Source organism: Taudactylus pleione, unplaced genomic scaffold, assembly GCF_031769625.1.
Source record: "Taudactylus pleione unplaced genomic scaffold, aTauple2 ptg000451l, whole genome shotgun sequence".
NCBI lineage: Eukaryota > Metazoa > Chordata > Amphibia > Anura > Myobatrachidae > Taudactylus > Taudactylus pleione.
This window is the reverse complement of record NW_028284853.1, coordinates 2313749-2340369: the sequence shown is the minus strand read 5'-3', so window position 1 is coordinate 2340369 and position 26621 is coordinate 2313749. Positions and strand designations below refer to the sequence as shown.

Below are 26621 nucleotides of genomic sequence, written 5' to 3'. Positions count from 1 at the left end.
ATTGAATATGGCGATGCTTTTCCGACAGGCGAAAAGTCGCAATCGGCGATACTTTTACAGGGATCTCGGCTTTTCACACCTAACACCTAATTGAATACAGCCCAAAGGCTCAATCCAATTACCCATGATTTTCTTGTGGGTGCAAGTAAGTGCGACTATATGCCACACTTACGGTACAAACGGGTTTTTGTTTCTGTAGCCCCACAGGGCTGTGTTCAAAAATCCACAAATCTGAGGCAAGATAGAGCCGATGGGCTAGTTCCAATGCGGTTTTCCGGTGTTTACACACCGTTGCTATGGGAACTCACATCCCTTTTGTGTGTGGGCAAGGGGTGTGCCCTAACGGTGCCGTGAAAGTGTGGGAAGCACTCTATTCGTAAATAAATGAGTCAGATTTCAAATAAGAGTGTTTTAAATGTGCTCGTCATAAAAACTCAGCACAAGATTAAAAAAAAGGTGGAAATTTTGTAGAATACGTGAGCATGCCTCAGTCCCGTCACCAGTTACTCAGTAAATGAATAGGCTTCATTCTAATGAATATTGGTTTTGTAGACAAAATGGCTGCCCCTGCCTCCATTATGTACTTCATATGCCTCAGTGAGACCACCAGTTGCTAGTGAATTAATGGGCCGCTTACTCATATAGTATATTTATCCAGTCCTTAAAATGGCTTATCTGGTAATTACATATGTAGTAGGCCACAATTCCTTGCAATTTTGGGCCCGAAATAACAGACAATGAGAATCAGTTATTGTTCCAAACTGGCAGCAAAGCAGTCACATGATGGGCATGATATGACAACGCTTGGCGGCCATTGCTTGACACCACATAACATCTGTCCCGAGTACTGAACAGACAGTCAGACTGTCCAATTTGGCAGAAAACAGGAGTGGTCACATTAGACGTAAATACAAATGCTTGATATCTGCCATGCGTTGGCACACAGATCTACTTATAATATGTTATGGCCTTTTTTATGCTTTTGAAATTATGTCATTTCACAGCACCTGTGGTGACGGAACATCCGTGCGTGACCCGCTAATTCCGTAAGCTACATTTTCTGTCACTTCCCATTCTGTGTGTCATTTGCCCAGTCCTGGCTTGTGTCATGCTTCTCAGTACATAGTGAGGTTTCTATATCACGCATGTCTCAGCTGTGTGTTCTATAAGGTTCTGCATTAACTCACTGTCATGTATGAGTTTAACGCCACTGACATCCACTTACAGCTGTATTTGTTGGGAGTTTTCAAGTAACTGTTCTTATTGTTTGGTCTACTCTCTTGCATAAGAAATTCAATATTTGCTGCAAGTGCCTGCCCGCAGTATGCCGGTGGCACGGAAACGTCAACGGGTGGGCAGCAGAACAGCAGAGCTTTGTGTTGCTAGAACATATTTTTCTATTGAACAGAACATTGCTGGTACTCTCTGCCTGCCATTCACAGCCTTGTGAAACATCATATAAAGAGACATTTAAATATAAACTGAAAAGCAGAGGACAAATGTTACATGATCATACAAAAGATTATTGTAAACAGGGAAAGCAAATCAAAACTAAGTAGCTAGGAGTAACATAATGTAATTAAAAAAATATTGAACTATGCAAATTAAATACAATAAACGCAAAACACGAAATTCTGGTAATAGAAAGAAAAAGGAGAACAATTCTGATCTAGGGTCATTGGCTTCTAAACGTGGAACCCACCCCGGTTCTGCGCAGCCTTCTCAAAAAATTGTTAACAAAAAAGTTATGGGGGCTCCCCGTACAATTTGTAACCAGCGCTAGGTCTTTAAACTTCGGCTGGTAGTGCAAAAGTTGAGGGGACAAAGAGCATATTTCTGAATTTCCACTAACAAATGGCTTGGGATGCCCCCGATTTTCTCTAAGAGGGGGGAAATGCGGAGTAGGTAACCCCCCCCCCCCCCAACCAGTCCTAGAATGGTCAGATCGAAGCTTTGAATCTCTGGGGGACGAATGTAGCCCTCGCCCCCTTATTACAGGAAGAACTAGCCCTATACTGGTAGCACCAGGCCTATTCCTCAAATCGCTTGGGCTGTGACATTTTCTGTAGTGTTATAGACTAACATAGGGGTCAAAATAAATGTCCAAAGCGCATTTCTGTATTTATATTGAAATATCTAGATATTTCAATATAACCACACTTCCCACAATTTCCTTATCAATTGATGGCACAACTATCTCCTCTAGCCCCAAAGTGCGCTGTCTTGGAGTTATCCTGGATTCCTCCTTCTTCCTCAAACCACATATCCAGAATCTCTCACAGTCCTGTCGTTTTCATCTTAAAAATATTTCCAAGATTAGACCCTTTCTCACCCAGGATGCCACTAAAACCCTCATACACTCATTGCTCATCTCCAGATTGGACTACTGTAACCTCCTCCTATCTGGCCTCCCCAAATCCCTTCTCTCCCCTCTCCAGTCTGTCCTCAATTCTGCTGCTCGGCTCATCTTCCTCTCAAAACGCTCTGCATCTGCCTCCCCTCTCCTCAGGGTTGTCTTAACAGCAGCGTGGGCCCTGGGCAAAGCAATGCTCTGGGGCCCCTACCCACACACACACACAGTATACACATAACACACACAGTATACACATAACACACACAGTATACACATAACACACACTATACACATAACATACACACACACAGTATACACAACATACACACACAGTATACACATAACATACACACACAGTATACACATAACATACACACACAGTATACACATAACACACACAGTATACACACAACACACAGTATACACATAACATACACACAGTATACACACACAGTATACACATAACATACACACAGTATACACATAACACACACACAGTATACACATAACACACACACAGTATACACATAACATACACAGTATACACATAACATACACACACAGTATACACATAACACACATACAGTATACACATAACACACACACAGTATACACATAACAATGCTGACCCCCGGAACAAGTTCCTCCTTCTGCATAATTCACTTACTGAGGAGATTCGGCGTCCTCTTGATTGCGCGCTGCTCCGGCTCCTCCGCTCTTCTTCATGGGCACTCGGTCATACACAGTGTGACATCGTCATGTCACCTGTGCCGCACAGGCTGCACGTCATCTGCAGAAGGCCCATAGATTTGATGAAACAGGCAGGGGAAGAGGAGCGCGGGTTGGGAGGGTGCAGCTGTCATAGCCAACTTAGTAAGTGCTCCCGGAGGGTCGGGGGGGGGGTTGTGAGTCTGGCGGATCGGAACACAGTGATATTAAAAAAAATAAACATTTAACAACTGGCCGCGGCTGCAGGGGGCTGGCGGACCCCTTGAAGCTTCGGGCCCTTGGGCAGCTGCCCACAAAGCCCAATGGAAGAGACGGCCCTGCCTCTCCTACAAGCTCTCCACTGGCTCCCCTTCCCTTTTAGAACCCAATTTAAGCTTCTCACACTCACTTACAAAGCCCTCAGCCATTCCTCTCCCATTTACATCTCTGATCTCATCTCCCTTCACTCTCCTGTCCGCCCTCTTCGTTCAACAAATGCACGCCGCCTCTCATGCCAATTGATTACTTCCTCCCACTCTCGCCTCCAAGATTTTGCCCGTGCTGCTCCTGACCTTTGGAACTCTCTCCCGCTTCCCATCAGACTCTCCACCTCTCTTCAATCCTTCAAACGGGCTCTCAAGACCCACTACTTCATCAAAGCCTTCCAGCTCTCATCTTAACTTGCTGCTACAGACTCCTCTCTCCCTGCCTACCCCATCTGTGTCACCCTTGTCTGTCTGTCCCTCCCCCTTAGAATGTAAGCTCCTATGAGCAGGGCCCTCTACCCTCTTGTGCTTCTCCTTACTCTACCTTCATCTACTTCTTACTCTCTACCAGGGCACCAAACACTTGGTTGCTTTGCATTGTTGCTTATCTGGGTGTTATGATCTCGAATGTAGCAATGTATATTATCCATGCCCTGTAATGTATTGTATTGTACTGTAAGTCACAGTAAATCAATCTATTTATGTACTATGTAAGGCGCTGCCGAACACTTGTGGCGCCATATAAATAAACGATAATAATAATAAATGGGTGCGCCCAGGTAGAGACTGTGCCATACCAGGTAATGTGAGCGGCATGTTACAGATTGCTAGATTACATGGTTAGAAGTGCATTATTTAACGTAGTTTGCACACAAAGAACGCCTCTTTGGTGAAAAGGACATCCATCCGGCGAAACTAAGAGCACCAGGCTCCCCTTGAAACTGAAAGGAATCAAAGTAATTCACATTCTATGCGGAATTATTTATCACACTGCAATCTAGTGTCTGCTGTTATCAGTCATTTTGTACTGAGACAGACGGCCTACCACATGGTTTAATGGTTTTATTGACAGTTTAATGTGCACAGGAAAATACGTTTCCCCAACAATAAAATAAAAAAGGAAAACTTCTCCACTTCCTTAGACTGGAATAAGCTCCTGTAACGGCATAACGGTCAGTGTTATTCTCAGCTTTGTATAAAGAACCTTCAGCATAGCGTTACTGGTCCCTTAATCTATAACAAAATATGCAGTAACTTTCACTGCACCAGGGGTAAATGGCCTAACATTAAGGCAAGATCTGCAGGCTCCTGTCACAGAAAGGTTACCTTATAGTCAGACAGGGTAGCGGTGAATAAAATAATAAAAAACAAAATCAGGTTTCCGCTAGCTGTGAAAAGGTTATTATTTGCTGTTCAATATGTCTGGCACTATGACGCAAATATGTAGATTAACAGAGCAGTATGTTGTATACATAATGTGGGCCTGTGTAAAGGAAGCTGTCAGCAGGCAGCATTACTGCCGGTCTGCTGGGGCGTCTCATTATACATGACATTACTACTGTGAAATGTGCAATCTCACAACCCTGTAGTCACAGCACAGTCAGCTGGCGTTAAGTAACACAGGGCCTGGACGGTATTGCAAATCCGCTGTGTCTATGTACTGTGCTAAAATATGCAAAAGCAGCTGAAGGCGACTGTGGTACAAAGCCGCCCAACTGCGTATTTCTGCAGTCGGCTGCTGTATCCGAAGATGAAGCATCGGATGATCTGCGTGAACATCAGTTATCTGAGTGCTCAGGATGGCCGGTGTTTTCACGCTGCCGGGGCCAGTGACGCTGTGTCGGAAGACACAGATCCTGGCCTGGCCCCTGTTTTGTAAAACACTCCATGTTGCCGCCCCCTCCCAGCTCCCAAACGGCTGAAAGCTGTCACTTACAAACATCGGAGATGTATGGAAACAATTGGGTTTGCGTACATCTCTGAATTAGGCCCACAATAGCAGACTGTTGTGCATCAGCGCTGCTAATGGCGAATGACCGTTTTGTTGGGCATGGGGTGCAGTGCAATGATAAAATAACTGTAATGGTTGGCTGAATAGGGAGTCAGTGGGCAAACCCTACTTGCTGCTTCATTTGAACAGGTGAAGCAGGGAGGAGCTGCTGCAGAAAAAAGGACGAACGGAAGTATTTTTGGATTTTGTGGGGTTTTTTTTTATAATCTAATTGAATTCAACCAGAAATAAATGTTTAACATTATGTGGAGAGATCATCTCTATCCTTTAGACCGTAAGCTTTAACAAGCAGGACCCTCCTGCCTTATGTGCTTTTCCTTCCCTCAATCATACCATCATCTCCTCCCCATTACCTACATCATTATCAAACCTTTGTGATCGGCAGCCCCCGCTGTTTATTTGGGTCTTAGGACTTCTGCAGCAGCAATGCTTATACACCTTGTTCATGTTTTTCCAGTGCTTGGTACTGTACGTAACTTTTTTCTTGCTTTGTTCATTCTGTTTCTGTTTATACGCTTTGTAAGGTGCTGCAGACCCCTTGTGGTGCCATATAAATATGGGATAATAATATAATGTGGTATGACCTGTCCAGTCTCGGTCATGTACCCGCTCCCCCCCATACACACACACCACAATGGCTCCCCCCGCAGCAACGTAGACGAGACAGACTAGTAAAGGAGAATCGCCGGCACAGGGTAACTATAGCAGACGGGGCATTGGGGCTAGGCATACGCCAGGTCCATATTACTCGTTCAAAGATAATCTTTCAAAGTAATCACCACATCTGGTAAGTCCACCATTACTTTTTCTCACCATCCCCTTTGTGGTACATAATCTACAACCACTAATGGTACATTGCCCCAAGTCTCTGACAGCACGTATAGACACAGACCGTCCACAGAGATCAATAGATGACTATTCCCATGATGCTACATTCACCTCCTGGTGAACATGGCACAGGGGCCACCAACTACCACAATCATTTCAATACTCGCATGTGGGTCTCCTCTCTCTCTAACCCTGCTGCTGAGTGTGCGAGTGTGGCGTGACCAGTCCACAGCAAAACCCACTATGGAGAAGATGGTAAAAACATTGAAGGGGACATAAGTGTAAGAATATTGAAATACACTTCTCTGTATTGCGGCGCACACACACACACACACACACACACACACACACACACACACACACACACACACACACACACACACACACACACACACGAGAATTAGCAGATGGTTTGGCAGATATGTATTGGAGAGGAGCAGTCTGGGTTTGAGGAGAATATTGAAGGAAAACAGTCATTAAGAAACAGAGCTGGCCCTAGGCATAGGCAAACTAAGCACATGCCTAGGGCATTTGGAATACCTAGGGGCAACCAAGCCCATCGGAGGTTTGGGGCAGGCACGGCCAGGGCACCTGTTGCCGGGTGGGCATAGACTCTGGCAGCTGTTATTGCCGCTGCGCAGCTTCCACGATCGCAGCTCAGCGGGCAGTTCTGATCAGGCCTGGCAGCAGCAAACAGTGAGCGTGCAGTGGCGGTTTGTGGAGGTGGGGCACGTGGGCGGCAGATAGTGGTTAGCGCTGGGGTGAGATGCAGCCTGCCAGCCTGTGCCAGGAACAGCGGGTACCACAATGCGGGCAGCTGTGCAGACTGCAGCCGCTGCGCTCAAGGAAAGTAGGTCTGGAACTGTGAGAAGGCCAGGGTGCTGTGGTCCTCACTGCTGGGAGAAGGGGTGCTCTGCTGGGATAGGGGTGCTGGATGAGGGTAGGGTGGATGCTGACACCACGCTGTGCTGGGTGAGTGCCAGGGTGCTTGGTGAGGGGTGTTTTCATGCTGGGTGAAGGGGGTGCTCTGCTGGAATAGGGGTTCTGGGTCAGGTGAGGAGTGCCATCATGCTGTGCTGGGAGACGGGGGTGCTGTACTGGGTGATGGCATGGATGTTGGGTGAGGGGTGTTATGCTGGGATAGGTGAGGGGTGCTGGCACCGTGCTGTGCTGGGAGAGGAGAGTGCTGTGCTGGGTTAGAGCAAGGGTAGTGGGTGCAGTGCTGGGAGAGGAGTGAAGGGTGCTGTACTGGGAGAGGGGTGCTGTGATCTGTGCTATGCTGGGAGAGGGATGCTGGATAAGGAGTGCTGTGATGGGTGCTGTGCTGTGACTTGTGCTGGGTAAGGAGTGCTGTGATGGGTGATGGGTGCTGTGCTGTGACTTGTGCTGGGAGAGGGATGCTGGGTAAGGAGTGCTGTGCTGGGTGATGGGTGCTGTGCTGTGACTTGTGCTGGGAGAGGGGTGCTGGGAGCACGGCATCATGGGGGAAGCGGCTACAGCACAGTGAGACCACACCCTTCACGTGAGGCCACACCTCTTTTCAGGATCCCACTTGGGGGGGCACCACCCAAGATCTTCCCTAGGGCACTAATTTGGCTAGGGCCGGCTCTATTAAGAAATATAAAATGTATGGAAACACAGAAAATCGTGCAAAACATCTTAGGTGTGTGTTCTTCAGTCACAAGGCGACAAAGCAGCTCTGCGGGCAGACTGCGAAGCGTTCAGCAATGTTTACTTTATCTCACAATACAATCTCTTATGGAACAATAATCTATTTAAATAAAGTTGTTGTTGTTACAGGCCGGCTATCCCTCATGTGAAGATTATTGCATTACATAAGCTTACCCAAATAGGTTCCAACGAACCCCAGTGCCAAGAAACTGGAGATTACCAGCACCCCGCCGGCTCCCACAAACGCCGCTCCGAGGTAATAAAACTCCGGTCTCTTCAGAAACCACGAGTGAGGCGCACTGGTCATGGCTTCTGTAAAACTGCAAGGAATCAGACACACGTGTTACAGAATAAGCATGTTACAGTACACATCTGTAGGGAAAAAAGGTGTAAACGTTTTGCAGCTAATAAATGAGACATATATACATATTCAGATGAGGAGGAGTCCTTCTAATGATGCCCCACACTTACAGATGTGTCCTCATACACCTAGGCTCAATACTCCATGTGGCACGTGACACCTTGTGTGAGTGAGCTGTACCGAGAGGTGTAGCGTATTTTTCGCCCGAAAATGTGTCTACGTCACAGTGCAATGCTAAACAGCTTCACGAGACTGCGCTGAATAATTTGATAAGAGACACCTGTATATCTGTGTGCGATGGAGTCTGCATATGAAGCACGACGGAGCTTGGGGTGGAAGAAAGCCACTGAATCGTAGCACTTCGTGTACAGACTCAGTCGCACACGGATATACAAGTGTCGCATATCAAATTAATCATAGCCGTCCCGTGAAGCAGATTGGTCGCATCCGCATTGTGACTAAGACGCATTTTGGGCCGAGAAAGATGCTCAGACGCGTCCAAAACTAACGAACTGAGGAGACGAGAGACCACGATGACATTTTTGACAGAACGGATTTGTGGGAGCAGATTTACAAGCTAGAGTGAAGATAAAAAGTCTACACACCCTTCCTGAGAGTGCAGGTTTGGTGACGGAATACTGAAATCAAATAAATCGTGTCAGTCTTTGCACATCAAAGCATCTGCGTAAAAAGTCGCAGCATCTGCGTACAAAGATGCAGCATTAGTCGGCGATCAGACGATTAACAGCCTTAAAAATCACCCTATGGCTTCTCAGAATGGGTGACGGAACAAAGATGCTGGCAACGGTGAAACTACGTACAAAGACGTTGCTGGATCCGACCCGTCCGCTTTTTCCAAACCACCCCTTCGTTAGCACCCACAAATGGACCCTAACTTTCAATCCCTCTGCGTCTAAATCCTCTATGTGGGCAACATAGCAGAGGCGCCGGGACGCATGCGCTGTGCGACTAAAACGCATTCGCTGTAATGAAACCATCGGACAACTGCGTATATAATATCGGCATAGCGTACAACCAGGCCCCGAATGAACATATCAAATTAAAACTCATGTTCAGAAGTAATTTGTATATACCTGGGGAAGCCTTGGCTGGGTGCAGCTTTTTTTCTAAGTGCAGTTTTTTAAGTGCATAACTAGCGTTAGACCTGCGTTAAACCGAGGAAAAACAGAAGGAGAAAAAAGGTCCATCACGCAACAAACCCCAACAATCTAAAGACTCAGACTACAACTGGACTCCCTGTACAATCACGGCAAGAACACTTCTAATGCTATTCATAATGCTGGCCTACTGATTCTAGCATACAATTCAATGCTTATCGTACTTTTCCCCATGTCAGTTTATATCTATCAACTTTGAAACACTGTCCTTTATCTCAGCTCTCTTGCCTAGCCTCACATCCTCTGTCTGCTTACAATCTGCGTTATTTTTCACATTCTGCACACTTTAGAACCCCACTTTTATTTCTCCCTATAACAATCTTGTTAATCTGCATACATATTGATACACTGTTCTTTGATACGTCACTGTTTTCTTACTTGCATTCCTACAAATCTCTTGCACTCATATCTCATTTAAATTTCCAAATTTCTTTCCTCTTGTTTACTTATAAACACCATGACAAGGTTTTCGTCAACTCCCTCCTTCCCTCTGTCTCTACCTAATCCTCTGTTCTGCCCCCTGCTTCCACCTTTATCCTTTCCCCCTTATCTCTTCCACCTCCTCCTCCCCTTCTCCCCCCTCCTCTGTCTGCCTACTCTTCACTCCTCACCCATTACTCCACTTTCTTCCTGTTCTACCCCCCCTCTGTCCTACTACCCCACCACCAAACCCTCCTCCTACACTCCTCTCCCTGTCACTTCACCCCACTGCCATCCACATCTCCCTCCCTGCCCACCTCCTATTGGTTCCCTTTCCAGCTCAGGTGCCCGCACCATCACTAAACTCTATTCATATCGGTCCCCCAAATTAATCTCACCTCCACGTTACAGCAACCCGGACAATCTCATTCACATCTCCCCCACAAATGCTATCTCTCTATCCTGTGCCCTCTGGAACGCCAGGTCAGTCTGTAATAAACTGGTCCCCACCCATGACCTTTTTATCTCCAACTCTCTGAATCTCCTAGCCATCACTGAAACTTGGATCTCACCCTCTGACACCACTTCTCCTGCTGCTCTATCCTCTGGGGGCTTTGCCTTCTCCCACACCCCCCGGCCTGGGGGTCGCCATGGTGGTGGAGTTGGGGTCCTTCTATCCACCAGTTACTCATACCAGCTAATACCCTCTGAACCATCCCTTACATTCCCCACATTTGAGGTTCATGCTATACGACTCTTCCAACCAGTAAACCTCAGAGTAGCTGTCATTTACCGTCCCCCTGGCTCTCCCTCCAAATTCCTTGACAACTTCGCTTCCTGGCTCCCTCACTTTCTCTCCTCAGATCTTCCCTCCATTATCCTAGGTGATTTTAATATTCCTATTGACATTCCCACAGAATCCTCTGCAGCTAAACTCCTTACCCTCACCTCTTCATTTGGTCTCGCCCAATGGACCTCCTCACCCTCCCATGTGAGTGGGCACTCACTTGACCTGGTCTTTACGCACCGTTGTGATATTTCTGATTACTCCAATTGCCCATTCCCCCTCTCTGACCATCACCTTCTCTCTTTTAACCTATCCCTCTCTCCTTGCCCTCCTCTAACTCCTAAGGCTACCATTACTAAGCGTAATATTGAGGCTATTGACACTGTTGCTTTTTCCTCCCTGCTGGACTCTCTTCTCTCCCCTATCATTTCTCTCTCCTGTCCTGAACAAGCTACTTCCCTGTACAATTCCTCCCTTGCTTCTGCTCTTGATTCTGTTGCTCCAGCAATAACCACTCACCCTCGCAGATCCACACCACAACCCTGGCATTCCAAATGCACCAGATACCTACAAAAGTGTTCAAGAATTGCGGAGCGTCAGTGGAGAAAGTCACGCTCTAAGGCTGACTTCCTCCATTTCAAATTTATTCTCTCCTCCTACAGTGCTTCCCTGTCTCTCTCCAAACAAACATATTTCAAGAACCTCATCTCCTCCCAGTCCTCAAACCCCCGGCGTCTCTTTGCCACTTTCAACTCCCTACTCTGCCCTTCCCCTCCTTGCCTTCCCTCCTCGCTCTCTGCCCTCGACTTTGCCACCTACTTTACATCTAAAATTGACTCCATACGTGAGGACATCATATCCCATCAGACCCTTAGCACTCCTCTCCCTCCTTGCCCTTACCACCCCTCCCCTTCTGTCTCACCAACTCTGACATCCTTCTCCCCTGCTTCTGGAGAGGAAGTCTTGGCCCTCATCCGGTCCTCCCCTCCTTCCACCTCCCCTCTTGACCCTATCCCTTCCCGTCTCCTCTCCCACTTGTCTCCTTCTGCCTGTTCCCATCTGGCTCACCTCCTTAATCTTTCCCTATCATCTGGCACTGTCCCTTCTGCATTCAAACATGCTCTTGTCTCCCCCATTCTTAAAAAACCTACCCTTGATCCTAACATACTTTCAAACTATCGACCCATCTCTCTTCTCCCTTTTGCTTCCAAACTCCTTGAGCGTATTGTCTACAACCGCCTTACCACCTTTCTTTCCTCCCACTCCCTCCTTGACTCATTTCAATCTGGCTTCCGATCTCTCCACTCCACGGAAACTGCCCTCACGAAAGTCAGCAACGACCTCCTTGCTGCCAAATCCAAGGGTCACTACTCTCTGCTCATTCTCCTTGACCTCTCTGCTGCATTTGACACTGTAGACCACCCTCTCCTCCTGCAAATCCTTTACTCTCTCGGTTTACGTGAAACTGCCCTCTCCTGGCTTTCCTCCTACCTCTCTGATCGTTCCTTCGCTGTGTCCTCTCATGACTCCTCTTCCCCTCCACTTCCACTAAAGGTAGGAGTTCCCCAAGGTTCTGTTCTTGGACCTCTCCTTTTCTCCCTATATACATCCTCTTTAGGTGAACTCATTAACTCCTTTGACCTCCAATATCATCTCTATGCAGATGATACTCAAATTTACCTTTCCACCCCTGAGCTCACCCCTGAGCTCCTTACCCGTATCTCCAACTGTCTCTCTGCTGTCTCTTCGTGGATGTCCCAGCGCTTTCTTAAACTTAACATGTCTAAGACTGAGCTGATCATCTTCCCACCCTCTTCCACTACATCACTTTCCACAATTTCGTTATCTATTGATGGCACAACTATCTCCTCTAGCCCCAAAGTGCGCTGTCTTGGAGTTATCCTAGACTCCTCCCTCTCCTTTAAACCGCACATTCAGCACATCTCGCAGTCCTGCCGTTTTCACCTAAAAAATATCTCCAGGATTAGACCCTTCCTCACCCAGGATGCCACTAAAACCCTCATCCACTCACTGGTCATATCCAGATTGGACTACTGTAACCTTCTCCTAGCTGGCCTCCCAGTCTCTCACCTCTCTCCACTACAATCTGTTCTCAATGCTGCTGCTCGGCTCATCTTCCTCTCCAGACGTTCTATATCTGCTTCCCCTCTCCTTCAAGCCCTACACTGGCTCCCCTTCCCCTTCAGATGCCAATTCAAGGTTCTTACATTCACCTACAAAGCCCTCACCAAATCCTCTCCCGCATACATTTCTGACCTTCTCTCCCTTCACACTCCCACCCGCCCACTTCGCTCAACTAATGCATGCCGCCTCTCTTGCCAACTGATTACTTCCTCCCACTCCCGCATCCGAGATTTTGCCCGTGCTGCTCCCTACCTTTGGAATGCTCTCCCTCTCCCTATCAGACTCTCCACCTCTCTACAAATCTTCAAACGGGCTCTCAAGACCCACTACTTCATCAAGGCCTTCCAGCACTCCTCCTAACCCACCTCATGCTCTTTCCTTCCTATCTTCCCCTTCTGTGTCACGCCTGTCTGTCTGCCCCTCCCCTTAGAATGTAAGCTCTCATGAGCAGGGACCTCTTCCCTCATGTGCTTCTCTTTACATTTTCTTCTACTCTCTACTCCCCATTAGGGCACCTAACACGGGACCGCCAACTCCCGGCAGCTTATTGTGAGTGCTTTAATCACTATTTCAGCAATGTATATAAGTTGTGTCCCTGTCCTGCACTGTAATGTACTGTAAGTTACTTGTTTCTTGTTCACTTATTAGTTCTATGTACTATGTAAGGCGCTGCGGAACACTTGTGGCGCCATATAAATAAAGGATAATAATAATAATAATAATAATAATACCTGCCAGCAATGACAGGGCTTGTGATTAACCCGAAATGAAGGTCAGCTGCTCCTGTAAGATTAAAGGTGGCCATACATCTGCGACGGATCGTCGCGATGCAGGGATACGATCGGAAATTTCCGATCGCCCATCGGAAACTTCCGATCGCGCACCATCGATGTTCTGCGATCTGTCGCCGGATCGCAGACATTTGACATGTTAGATGTCCGTGATTTGACGATCACGATCATTTTTTGATCGCGATCGCCAATATCCAACATGTTGGATTTCTGCGATGCCGGGTTGCAGCATCACGGGATCGCGGCAATCCATCACATATGGATGGGGCCATTACTTGGACATTCTGACGGTGGTCACACACTGTGCAATTACTGACTGTGTCGGCAGCCGATTATCGCTGTAACAGGCCAATAGTTGTACAGTGTATGGCCACGTCCGAGCACCAATGATCAGGCACGAAAAATCTTTCAATGCGCTTGGCAGATGTGATTTGGTGTTCGGATCTGACAGTGGATATACTCACCAATGGACAGATAGACTAATTATCTCACAGTGTATGGCAAATTATGTAAGATAATTGGTCTGGCTGGTGTGACTTTCATCTGACGGCGTATGGCCGTCATAAGTCTCGCCCTGCTGTTATGTCCATTGTCCGCAAGGAGCTTTCACAACATCTACAGGATCTCATCGTTAAAAGGTATCAATCAGGAGAGAGGGTTATAAAATAATTTCAAAGGCATTACATGTTCCATGAAACACTGTGGGGGACGATCATCAATAAGGGGGAAAATGTAGCACAGCAGGGACATTGCCAAGCTCAGGACGCCCCTCCAAAGTTAATGACTGAACAAGGAGAAAACTCATGAGGGAGGCTACAGAGGCCTTAGGCATCATTAGAAGGGGGCTGTGGGAATTTCTATGAGGAACTGGTCTCTGCTTGCATGTGACAGTAGCCTCCTGTATTCTGTACGTCTGGCCTATCGGGTAGGGTGGCCAAGGCGGAAGCCAAAATACATTCAATCACACCAAATATTTGGGGGGAATTGTGGTACGGTCTAATGAGACCAAGGGTTGACCCTTTAGTCTGAAAGGTATGTTTGGCACAAAGACAACACAGAATATCACCCAGAGCGCACCATACTTATTGTGTAGCATGTTAGCGGCAGCGTCACGCTTTGCAGCTGCTTCTCTTCAGCTGGGGCAAGGGTTCTAGCCAGGATAGATGGAGTAAGGAATAGCTGCAAATATTTGGCTATTTTGGCAAATGGAAGGTCACCTTCCTAACATGGTAACAATCCAAGGCACAGATCCAATTCAACCTTCAGAAAAGGCAGATCAGAGTCTTGGAATGGCCCAGAACGTAATCCCACTGAAAACCTGTAGAGTGACCTGTATATAGGGCTGTGCATGGGACATACATCTCCCTCACAACTTGGTGGATGCCCAACTTTTTTGCAAGAAAGAGCCGAACAGAGGCCCTGATTCAGAGCCGGACGCTCTGACAGAGCGCTCGCTCTGAATCAGGGCCGTCCTCCTGGATTTTTAAAGCGGCCTCCTGGTCGCTCGTATAGCTGTGGGTGACCACCCACAGCTATAGCGAGCGGCCAGGAAGATGGTCACAATGGTCAAGACCATCGCGACCATCGGGCTTACGACGAGACCCTTGTGGTAGGGTCTCGTTGCCGCAAGCCCTGGAGTTCTTTCGGCTCAAACAGAGCCCAAAGCACTCCCACTGACATCACTTGTGATGTCAGTGGGGCCGGCCCCAGACATTAGGCGTTCCCATGGGAACGCCTCCGTCTGAGCAGCCATGCCCCCGGCCCGCCCACCAACATCGACAGCACACCCCTTTTGGTACGAGACCCGGAGCGACGGCTTGCCCGTCGCTATCCGGGTCTCGCACATGCGCACGACGGAGCCGGCTCCGTCGTGCGCATGTGCACTGGGCCACCATCGACCCGCTTGTGAGTGCTCGGCGCTCACGAGCGGGTCTGAATCAGGCCCAGAATTTTCAACATCCATGAGTACGTAGTTAATATTTTTTTAAAAGGATCACGCTGTAATAAATACAAAAATTTAATCTGCAGAGTATTACTTTTGGGGTGTGCACAACCAGGGTATTTCAGTTTTTATTTGTACACTTTTATTTTTTTATTTAGTAAAAATTGCCTACAGTCTCAATGTGCCACATAGAGCGACTTGCCTGGCGTCTGTGAGCCGGCAGGTCCCGTGCTACTCTGCTAACATTGGGTGTCTTTTTTTTGCCGAAAATGCATTTAAGTCACATTGTGACTAGGACGCGCCAGCAGACTGCGCTGATTAATGTGATATGTGACACTTGTATATATGTGTGTACCTGAGTCTGTATATGAACCACAACGGAACTTGGAATGAAAAAAGCTGCGGCCGCTACATTGTAGCATTTCGTATGCAGATTCCGGGACTCAGTCGCGAGCAGATATACAAGTGTCACATATCAAATGAATCAGCACAGTCTGCTGGTATAGCCTAGTAGCATTGCGGCGACTTAGATGCATGTTTGGCAAAAATGACGCCCGGCGCTAGCAAAGTCTCGCGTCCCTGGTGCACATAGAGGAGCTTTTTAGCGCAACTGCAGCAATAAAAAGACACATCTGTATGTATCACTTTAATTTTGTTGGCTGCAAGGTCACTTTCAAAAAGTAGAAAAATGCCTGACGTGGGTTATATTCATTTTAGGCGTTAATCACAAAAACCTGCACACTTAATAAGGGTGTGTATACTTCCGATATCCAATGTATTTAGAATTCAATTACAGTTTCCACCTAACGCATGAATTACCGAAACAACTCCTAGGATTCCATCCATTTACAGTCACCGGCCGTTAATGGCCATCAACTGAGAGGAGATTCCATGGGAAATATATTTATTCATATGAGTTCAAATAAACTGATAATTGTTGTTATTTAGGCTTTCCCTACACTTAGAGTAGGTTTCCGACTTCATGAGTTTTCCGTTATAAAGTCCACGTAATGTTTATACACAGGAACTTCCATAAATCTCAAGAGCTGGAAAGCCTCCAGGCCTCCTTCCTCCTAGCTCTCCAGGCAGCAGATTTCTGTAGAAAGGACTGGTTTATATCAAAAGGGATTATTTGAAAGCGACCCCATCATCAAAAAATATGATTCACATCACGTAGGATAGTCAATTTTGAATTTCTGAGAAGACGCGTATCAAAGTGTGGAAACGTTTCATGAAGCAGGAGAAGGCTGACAGAGAACCATCTGTAGCAGACATGGCACATTTCACCAGTGAAGTCCAACAAAGACACTATACTAGCTTATTCTAAACGCCTGAATTTCGGGAAATGTTACTGGACTCCAGGGAGAGTAGGCCTCTTTCCCACATCCCGCTTATCTTTCATTTGGAGTGAGTGGAACAGAGGCTGTGATGACATGAACCTGGTCATCAGGGCCCACCACCAATGCCCAAGGACTCAGTTGGAGTCCTTGCCCTGCAATGTTATTGAACCGGGTTCCGGTCAGAATGTCAGCAGTCAACTTTATGGTTAGTAGTCAGGTTTAGGGTTAGGCTAAAATATGTGTCGACATGTTAAATGTCAACATTTATAACATCTCAACATTTGTGAAAGTCGACATATTGCTTGTCAACCTAATGTCCATGTCGCCATTGTGATCTAGACATTCTGAATCTCGACTTTTCATACCACACCCATTGAACCAATGATCAGGAAAATGCAGTCTATACATTAAAACCCAATGACCTGGCTGAAAAATCCAGTCGCTAGTTTTTCAGCTGCACTCTTTGACTGTTGCTTCAGCCAACAAAAAGATGTCCTCTCAGTTATGGGGGGATGGGGCGTTGGCGTCAGGCTCCGGCATGGGTTGCGCCTGGTGAGCTCCGCTGCTCTGGTCAGCCTCTGGTTCTTCTGGACAGTTGCGGTCAGAGAATTAGGTCTCCCTTACTCTACTGTTCCTGTCCTTTAATACTTATTATTACCAGATTATTATGTATTACCTACTCCGCTGCGGAGAATATTTGGCCATTCACATCAGTCCCTGTCCCAGTGGAGCATACAAACTATATTCCATATCACATGCTCACACACGTATACACACTAGGGATACTTTTGTCAGTAGCCAATTAACCTACCAGTATTTTTTTTTGGAGTGTGGGAGGAAACCGGAGCACCTGGAGGAAACCCACGCTAGCACGGGGAGAATATACAAACTCCACACAGTTTGGGAATCGAACCCAAGACCTCAGTGCTGTGAGGCAGTAATGCTAACCAGTACACCATCCGAAATTCCTGTGTGCCTGACCTTTGGCTTGTCTCTCTTACTGAACCTTCACTTGTGATCTTGACCTTGGATTGTCTTGGCCATTCTCCATTTTATTAGTTCTGTACGTTATCCGCCTGATTATTACCGAACCGGATTCCTTAAAGGATTAGAAGGGATACAGTATGATCCGGAGGAACGTTCTTGGGCAAACGCTCCTGGATTTTTCAAACTCTATAATAAGGAATTTCAACTAAAACTTTTTAACTGGGTGTTGGAAATCCACCATTAAACACTGAAGTAGGGTGTACGGTCATACACCAGGCATGGATCCACAGTTTGACTTACTGGGTCAGAGGACTGAAGCACTCTATTGCAGGGGAACCCCTGTATCCTCTTGGTGGGGGCCAGCTTCAGGCTCCAGGTTCCTCTGCTGGATTCAGGGGGTCCGACTGCAGCTCGTCCTGGTGGTGACATGGTGGAAGCAGTGTCTTTATTGAAACTGTGGTCAGATGATCACTGATGTCATGCTCCCAAATTCAAATCGCCTTCTCTATTTAGGGTTAGGCACTAGGGGGGATGGGGTTAGATTTACGGTGCAGGGAGGGGGAGGTATAGTTTAGGCTCTGGGGGGCGGGGGCGGTTAGTTTCAGGCACCAGGGAGGGAGGGTTAGGGTAGGGAGCAGAGGAAGGTTATGATACCTAACAACAGGACAGGTGTCGGCATCCTAACCCTGTTGGTATGCCGGCGTCAGGATTTTGACCGCTGAGATTACAAGCGCCGGCATCCCGGTCTCCTATTCTCTAGCATTCATATGCTTCATTACTTATCAAATTTCCTGTCTATATTAACTGACCTTTGGCTATACTCTCATTCCTATTGGCTTCTGAATCATTAGCCTGTCATGCCGGAAACCTGGGCAGGGAGCTGTGACCTGTGGGACTCCTGCAGCAAAACCCATATGCTCTTGCGGAGGTCCCTGGTGACAAACAGTGGAATGTTAAGGACTAGACACCACTCCTTTCCAGTATAAAAGTGACACATGGGGTAAATATGGTGCCTAGGTTACAACACTAGATCCTAGTAAGTGGGCAGGTTGCATGATCACGGATATAAGATGATGGGGGCACTAAGTAACAACATCCCAGATTATTATATCATTGTCTGAAGAACTGTTACAGAATCTTTTAACCTATAATCCACTATCTAGAAAGCTGCAAAAAAATATATAGCATTCCACCCCCTCCAACTAACAAGCCCCAATTATAATTGACTGTAGGGGCGACAGGACCAGACGGCTGAATGATACCTCCTCCAGGTACACATTAAGAGCCGTGAGTATTCCAATGGTTGTGTACACTACGGATCATCACGCATGGTAGACAAAACATTAAGCCTCATGTGACCTGAGGTGCGAGGTGAGAATGTACTTACATATACAGGTACAAAGTACGGCTGTTTGACAACATTACCCACTAACCAGACAGGACAACATAATTCCTATCACAGTCCAAGATGCCTGCTGTTCCTTCAATGCCCTCAGCCACAGAGCTTGCAATCTATCATTAAGCTCTACGGCACAGGAGTGCACACTGCTAGGATGTGACCACATGGCTCGCAGACATGAAAGGGTTACCGAAGTGATGTTACATACCATGCTCTCTGTTCTGCAGACACAACACATCTCACAGGTCTCTTATCTGAAGTATTACTGCACTTTATCATAATTCGCACTATTTGCTTTCCGCTCCGCAGAGCTTCACCTATAGCGGTAATGCTCCTAGATCCACTAGGACACGCCATCTGCTCCCCTGGGTCTAAGCACTGTCACCCCCAGGTGGTACCGGATGATAAGAGAAGACTGGAGATCTCACTCAGGCCTGCCAGGCTGTCTAGTTACCATGCATAGAGGGCAGTACATGGAGGAACCTCCTTATTTTCTACATGTCACAGCTTATACTTGTCACTGTGGTGTAAGTGTGTGCAGACCTGCATGTCCAATAAGAACAGGTGCTAATAATGTACTGAACAAGAGAAGTGGTGCTGCCCGTGCCCCGAGAGTAAAAGCAGATATGGAACATTACGTCCCATATATATAACAAGAAGTGGTGCTGTGCAGATGCCCGTGCCCAGAGAGTAAGAGCGGATACTGAGCATTATACCCCACATATAGAACAAGAGAAGTGGTGCTGTGCAGATGCCCGTGCCCAGAGAGTAAGAGCGGATACTGAGCATTATACCCCACATATAGAACAAGAGAAGTGGTGCTGTGCATATGCCCGTGCCCAGAGTAAGAGCGGATACTGAGCATTATACCCCACATATAGAACAAGAGAAGTGGTGCTGTGCAGATGCCCGTGCCCAGAGAGTAAGAGCGGATACTGAGCATTATACCCCACATATAGAACAAGAGAAGTGGTGCTGTGCAGATGCCCGTGCCCAGAGAGTAAGAGCGGATACTGAGCATTATACCCCACATATAGAACAAGAGAAGTGGTGCTGTGCATATGCCCGTGCCCAGAGTAAGAGCGGATACTGAGCATTATACCCCACATATACAACAAGAAGTGGTGCTGTGCAGATGCCCGTGCCCAGAGAGTAAGAGCGGATACTGAGCATTATACCCCACATATAGAACAAGAAGTGGTGCTGTGCAGATGCCCGTGCCCAGAGTAAGAGCAGATACTGAGCATTATACCCCACATATAGAACAAGAAGTGGTGCTGTGCAGATGCCCGTGCCCAGAGAGTAAGAGCAGATACTGAGAATTACACCCCATATATAGAACAAGAAGTGGTGCTGTGCAGATGCCCGTGCACAGGGTAAAGGAAGATATGAAACATGACACTAATATACTGGACAAGAGAAGTGGTGCTGTGCAGATGCCCGTGCCCAGAGTAAGAGCGGATACTGAGCATTATACCCCACATATAGAACAAGAAGTGGTGTTGTGCAGATGCCCGTGCCCAGAGTAAGAGCTGATACTGAGCATTACACCCCACATATAGAACAAGAAGTGGTGTTGTGCAGATGCCCGTGCACAGTGTAAGAGCTGATACTGAGCATTATACCCCACATATAGAACAAGAAGTGGTGTTGTGCAGATGCCCGTGCACAGGGTAAAGGAAGATATGAAACATTACACTGATATACTGGACAAGAGAAGTTGTGCTGTGCAGATGCCCGTGCACAGTGTAAAGGAAGATATGAAACATTACACTGATATACTGGACAAGAGAAGTTGTGCTGTGCAGATGCCCGTGCACAGTGTAAAGGAAGATATGAAACATTACACTGATATACTGGACAAGAGAAGTTGTGCTGTGCAGATGCCCGTGCACAGTGTAAAGGAAGATATGAAACATTACACTAATATACTGGACAAGAGAAGTGGTGCTGTGCGGTTGCTCATGCAGAGGGAATACAAGCAAAAATGTAGCATTACAAAGTGAACCCAAACATTGTACCTAATAACCTTGCACATTTCACTGCATGGAATTTGACCTTAAGTCAGACTTGCCCACTCTCTCAGAATGTCTGGGAGACTGGCTCTTGTATTCTGGGCGATTCTCCAGGCATCCTGGGAGTATATGTTACACCCCCCACAGATCCCACCCACTTCCATGTAGTGGGCAGGGCCTTGACAATGAGAATTGAACTGTCACGCCCCTTACACTTGCCCCTCCCCTCCAGGGTTTCCCATGTTGGATGTATGGACAATGCTCCATATAGGAGTTGCACTTGACACTACACATTTCCCTGCTTCTGTTTGGCAAGTACATTACAATACAAGTCTAGTGATACACAGGCACCTTGGACGTCCCTTGGCACCAGCAGGCAGAGTTCATAGAGAATAACCACATTTCTGTGCCAGTAACTCAGCAGCACCAAAGTGCCCATGTGTCTCTATCCTAACATTCAACCTGGGCTCCTGGGCCCATGTGCAATTGCCTTACACTCCAAGGTCTCCCTGTGGCCCCTTCCTCTAGCTGACACAAGAAGTTCAGCATATTATGATTAACAGTACTGGGAGCTGATGTCACGGAGAAAAAAATGAACTATATTCAGTACTGTGCAGAACTTTTAGGCAGGTGTGGAAAAAATGCTGCAAAGTAAGAATTCTTTCAAAAATAGAAGTGTAAATAGTTTATATGTATCAATTAACGAAAAGCAAAGTGAATGAACAGAAGATAAATCTAAATAAAATCAATAATTGGTGTTACCACCCTTTCCCTTCAAAACAGCATCAATTCTTTTAGGTACACTTGTACACAGTTTTTGAAGGAACTCGGCAGGGAGGTTGTTCCAAACGGGTTGCAGTCATGTGACTGGCAGCCGCCGGTCACAATCCCGACAGTGTACTCCCGGAAAGGGATTTAACATAGGCATCGAAATACCGACGCCTAGGTTAATCCCAACGCCGGGACCCCGACAGGACGCCGGGGGTAAGTATCCACGTTGCCGGGGATGGGGGGGGGGGTTAGGTTTAGGGTTAGCCAACCCCCCCGGGGAGGGTTAGAGTTAGGCTAAGGGAATTGGTAGGCACCCCCAGGGGAAGGTTAGGGTCAGGCACCCCCCCCCGGGAGGGTTAGGTTTAGGGTACGGTGAGGGGGGGGTTAGGTTTAGGCACCCCTGAGGGGAGGTTAGGGTTAGGCACTAGGGGGGGGAGGTTAGGGCTAGGCACCCCTAAATGAGGGTTAGGGGGGGGAGGGTTAGGTACTTTACTTACCTCCGTCAGGATCTGCGCTGTTCGGCCTGCCGCTGCCGGGATTTCGACCGCCAGGCTCTCGTCCAGCGGTCATTCATACCGATTCCGTTCAAAACATCTTCAACACAGACCTTCAGTGGCTGTAGGCTTGTTCAAATCCTTCTGTCTCTTCATGTAAACCCAAACAGACTCGATGATGTTGAGATCAGGGCTGTAGGGGCCATATCATCACTTCCAGGACTCTGTTTTTCTTTACGCTGAATAGAATTCTTAATGACATTGGCTGTATGTTTAGGGTCGTTGTCCTGCTGCAGAATAATTTTGGAGCCAAATTTACTCCAAAACACAGTCCTGTATGTTACCTATAAAGTAAGGTAAATGGGCTTATTTGTCAGCCTAGCACATACTCTAGTGCACACCAGCAAGCTGGTTTTAGCAACTGCCCCTTAAAATCGGCTCCACACTTACTGTTATAAACCGTAAAGTGTCACATAAGACTCCTGCCGCTATGACAATCTTCCTTGCTTCTCCCACCAGAAGATACAAAGCTCTGCGCTCCTCGTATGCGTACATCTGTTTTGGATTCCATTTCAATGGCACCTACAGAGAAGCTTGATGTCACAAAAATGTCTATTGAATTGTGTAGTTGCATGTCTTCGCAATTTCCAACACTACAACTAGTGATTGTGCTCGTTTTCCCCCAGTGCACCAACAATCTGTAAGACTAGCCTTCTTTGCAAGTCCAAGCATCTGCGCACAAAAACACAGCATCGGCCGCAAATCCTTCGATTATCTGTCTTCGGAGTAACCCTATGATTGCGCAGTGACGCCATGGGAACTGAGACGCCGGAGCTATTTTTCTTGCGTACAGGATCGCAGATGGCGGATGTGACACGCCCCCGAAACGGTCACGACATGCTTATGTTCTTTGCCGCTGCTCCCCAGTACTTCCCCCAAATGCTCCCTGACCGTCAGTCACATTGAGTAAATATTTTCTGCGAGCGACAACGGTAATATACCTTGTCGCAGTGTGACTTACATGCATGCGCAGTTCACAGATGATCGGGGCAATTCCGTAAATATCGGCATAGCGTACATCGTTGAACCGGGCCCATTGTCCGTGCAGCTCCTTAAAATGCTCCACCCAATCTCTAACCGACTTTACCACAACTCCTGCCATGCAACCATGCAGGCTCCTGCCTGAAGTGCCAACGCAGCAAGAGGCGCTGTGGTGGCATACTCAAGAACCGGGCTCTTCGGCTGACTTCACCAGAAACCCCGTACCAGGACATAGGACAGACATCTAAACGTTGGGACCTTGCAATACAGGTGCTTGCGGCCAGGGGTGTCGGAATGATTGTATGTTGGGGCTCGCCCCCCCCCGTTCCATCGCCCGTGAGTGTGGCTAAGAGGAGTGGCACTTTCCTCAATAAAATATGCAATAGTGCAGTTTGAAACTAAAGGCCCAGATTTATCAGCGACTGATATTCTTGTTATCGCTCGTTGATAATCTTAAACGATGCTCCAACCAATCAGCTTCTAACTGTCCGTTTTTCATTCACATGACAGTTAGGAGATGACTGTCTGGAGAACAATTTAAGATTAGTAACGAGTGATAACTGGTGTGTTTTAAGAGAGGAGGGGTCCTCTGTGTAGCCTCCGTGCGGGCTTCCTCCTCTCTGGCAGCACAGTAGACCCTGGCTTTGTACTAGTCTACTGCGCATGGGCAGGACTCCGGCAACATGGTGCCAACGCCTTGTTCCCGGGACATCACCACTGCGAATGCGCAAATCACCGGAAAAATGGCTGCCACGCCATTTGCCCGGTGATTAAAGTCAGAGGAACCGGCTGACGCGGGACTGCAGAGAGGGGAGTAACAATTTATATGGGTGCACACATCATAAATACGCCACTGAGTCATAACAAAAATATCACTCGTTGATAAATCTGGGCCTATATATGTAATTCTCAGTCTGAATTTCTAAGCAAGAACAACACTAGGCTGTAGGATACATTTTTCAATTACGGCCATGTTATATTTTAGCTTTTCCCTGGCCCTTTAAATGGATGTTGTTTGTCTCTAAAATAGCAGATAATAAACTTTACAAAAGTAATTGTCGGGGAGATAAAGGAAACCCATGCTGGTTTTATCATCTGCCCAGCAATGCGCAGGACTACTGTTTATCCCACTAATTAATTACAGCAGGAGAAACATGAAAAGGAGAGAGATATATTCTTCTGTTCTGTGGGGTCATTCATTCCTACCAGCAACAATGAGGAGTTGGGAAACAGGCCGCTCTGTAGAACAGATTAAGCCATTAAACAGACATTAGAAGCCTGTAATTGATTTTTCTGCAATTATTAACACACGGGCATGTGAATAGACTGGTTATCATTTAAAAAAAAAAAACAACATCAAAGCCTTGGAACATTGAAAACAATTAATTATACTAGGGACATTTCACCTCTACTGAGGAGCGGACAAGGAGTTGATGCTGGTGCATAAATGATCACTGATCCCTATTGGGGATCTTCATATACGTCCGATCCTTGACGCATATGTAGACGGCCATATGCATTGATGGGACACTTTAAATTTACAGGAATCAAATATGCCCCCCTGGTACAGAAATGTGTTGTTCCCAGGTGCTGGAACAATTCCTCTAGTACAAAGCAGTCCTTTACAGAAAGCAATATGCACCAAAGGATTCAAGAGGTTTGCTCCTTGTTACCTTCCATACGGAATACAGGGGGAGAATCGCTCCTCTGGGGGAGCCAATGGTCTTGTTACTTTTCACGGCATGGCAGAACAGCCCGTGGTAAGTGAATGGATGGATCGTCGAGAGGTCGCCATGCGAGACAGAACTGCTGCGCAAGGCTCTTCTAGACTCACAGGTGACTTGTACACTCATTAGTTCCAAACCAATAAAGCAGCAAGAAAACAAACCTGTCATTAACTACAGGACATTTCTGGATGCTGAAAAAAAACAAAACACCTAGGGCTAAATGTAATAGCCCGTGGAATGCGGGAGGCGGAACGATAAAGTGGTTAAATTTAAAGCTGCAACTAGTTTAAAGGCAAAACCAGGGTGGTTTTGCATTTAATCTTATTGCCGCTTTAAATCTAGTGACTATCTTGCCGACTCCCACAAATCTCAGCTATTAGATTTGGCTCCTTCTCCACACTGAAGCACTTTTGATGAGCTCTTCCCATACTACTTAACATATGAAAGGTGAACTAATAATGGGATGCAGATATGTTTCGTCTTAGTCGCAATGCGATGCGACTAAGACGCACCAGGAGATGGCACTGATTAATTTGACGTACGACACTTCATATTAGGGATGTGCAGGCTCGGATAGGTTCGAGTTTGCACGTGGAGTTCGGATTTTTCCCTCCAAAAAAACGGAACTCAGAACGAGGCAAAACGTCATCTTACATGGACGAACATCATCATTCCTGGACAAAAGACCAGGAATGATGATGTTCGTCCATGTAAGATGACGTTTTGCCTCGTTCTGAGTTCCGTTTTTTTGGAGGGAAAAATCCGAACTCCACGTGCAAACTCGAACCTATCCGAGCCTGCACATCCCTACTTCATATATATCTGTGTGCGACTGAGTCTGTAAATGGGCGCTGCATTGTGGCACTTCGTATACAGATTCAGACTCAGTCGCACACAGATATACAAGTGTCGCACATCAGATTAATCAGTGCCTTCTCCTGGTGCGCCGTAGTAGTTTCGCGATGCGACTAAGACACATTTACGGCATACTTGCCTACCCTCCCGATTTGGTCGGGAGCCTCCCAAAAATTGGGTGCCGCTCCCGACCTCCCGGGAAGGCAGGCAATCCTCCCGGCTGCCGGCCACCCCGCCTATCCCCCTCGCATTTACCCCTGCAACCCCCCGCAGCGGGGGGGCGATGACGCGCTTCGCGTCATTTTGGCCCCGTCCCCTGCTTCACAATGCCTATATTATAGGCATTGTGTAGAGGGGGCGGGGCCAAACGACACGATTGTGTGGCCCCGCCCCATCTACCAGTGCCTGTCACCTGCCCAGCCACTCCCCCTTGTCCTGGCCACGCCCCCCCCATCCTGCCGATCTGGCTGCTCCCTCCCGGAAGGAACAGCCAGAAAGTCGGCAGGTATGATTTACGGGCAAAAAAAGACC

General features: G+C 47.2%; 1 protein-coding gene across 1 annotated transcript in view; it reads right to left on the bottom strand.

Annotated features, from left to right (window-relative positions):
- PEMT (phosphatidylethanolamine N-methyltransferase) overlaps positions 1–26621 on the bottom strand; it is a 176410-nt gene that overhangs the window by 65317 nt on the left and 84472 nt on the right. Inside the window, exon 4 of the mRNA XM_088448071.1 lies at positions 8012–8157. Within this exon, the coding sequence (XP_088304197.1) occupies positions 8012–8157 (146 nt within the window). The remainder of the gene's footprint in view (positions 1–8011; positions 8158–26621) is intronic.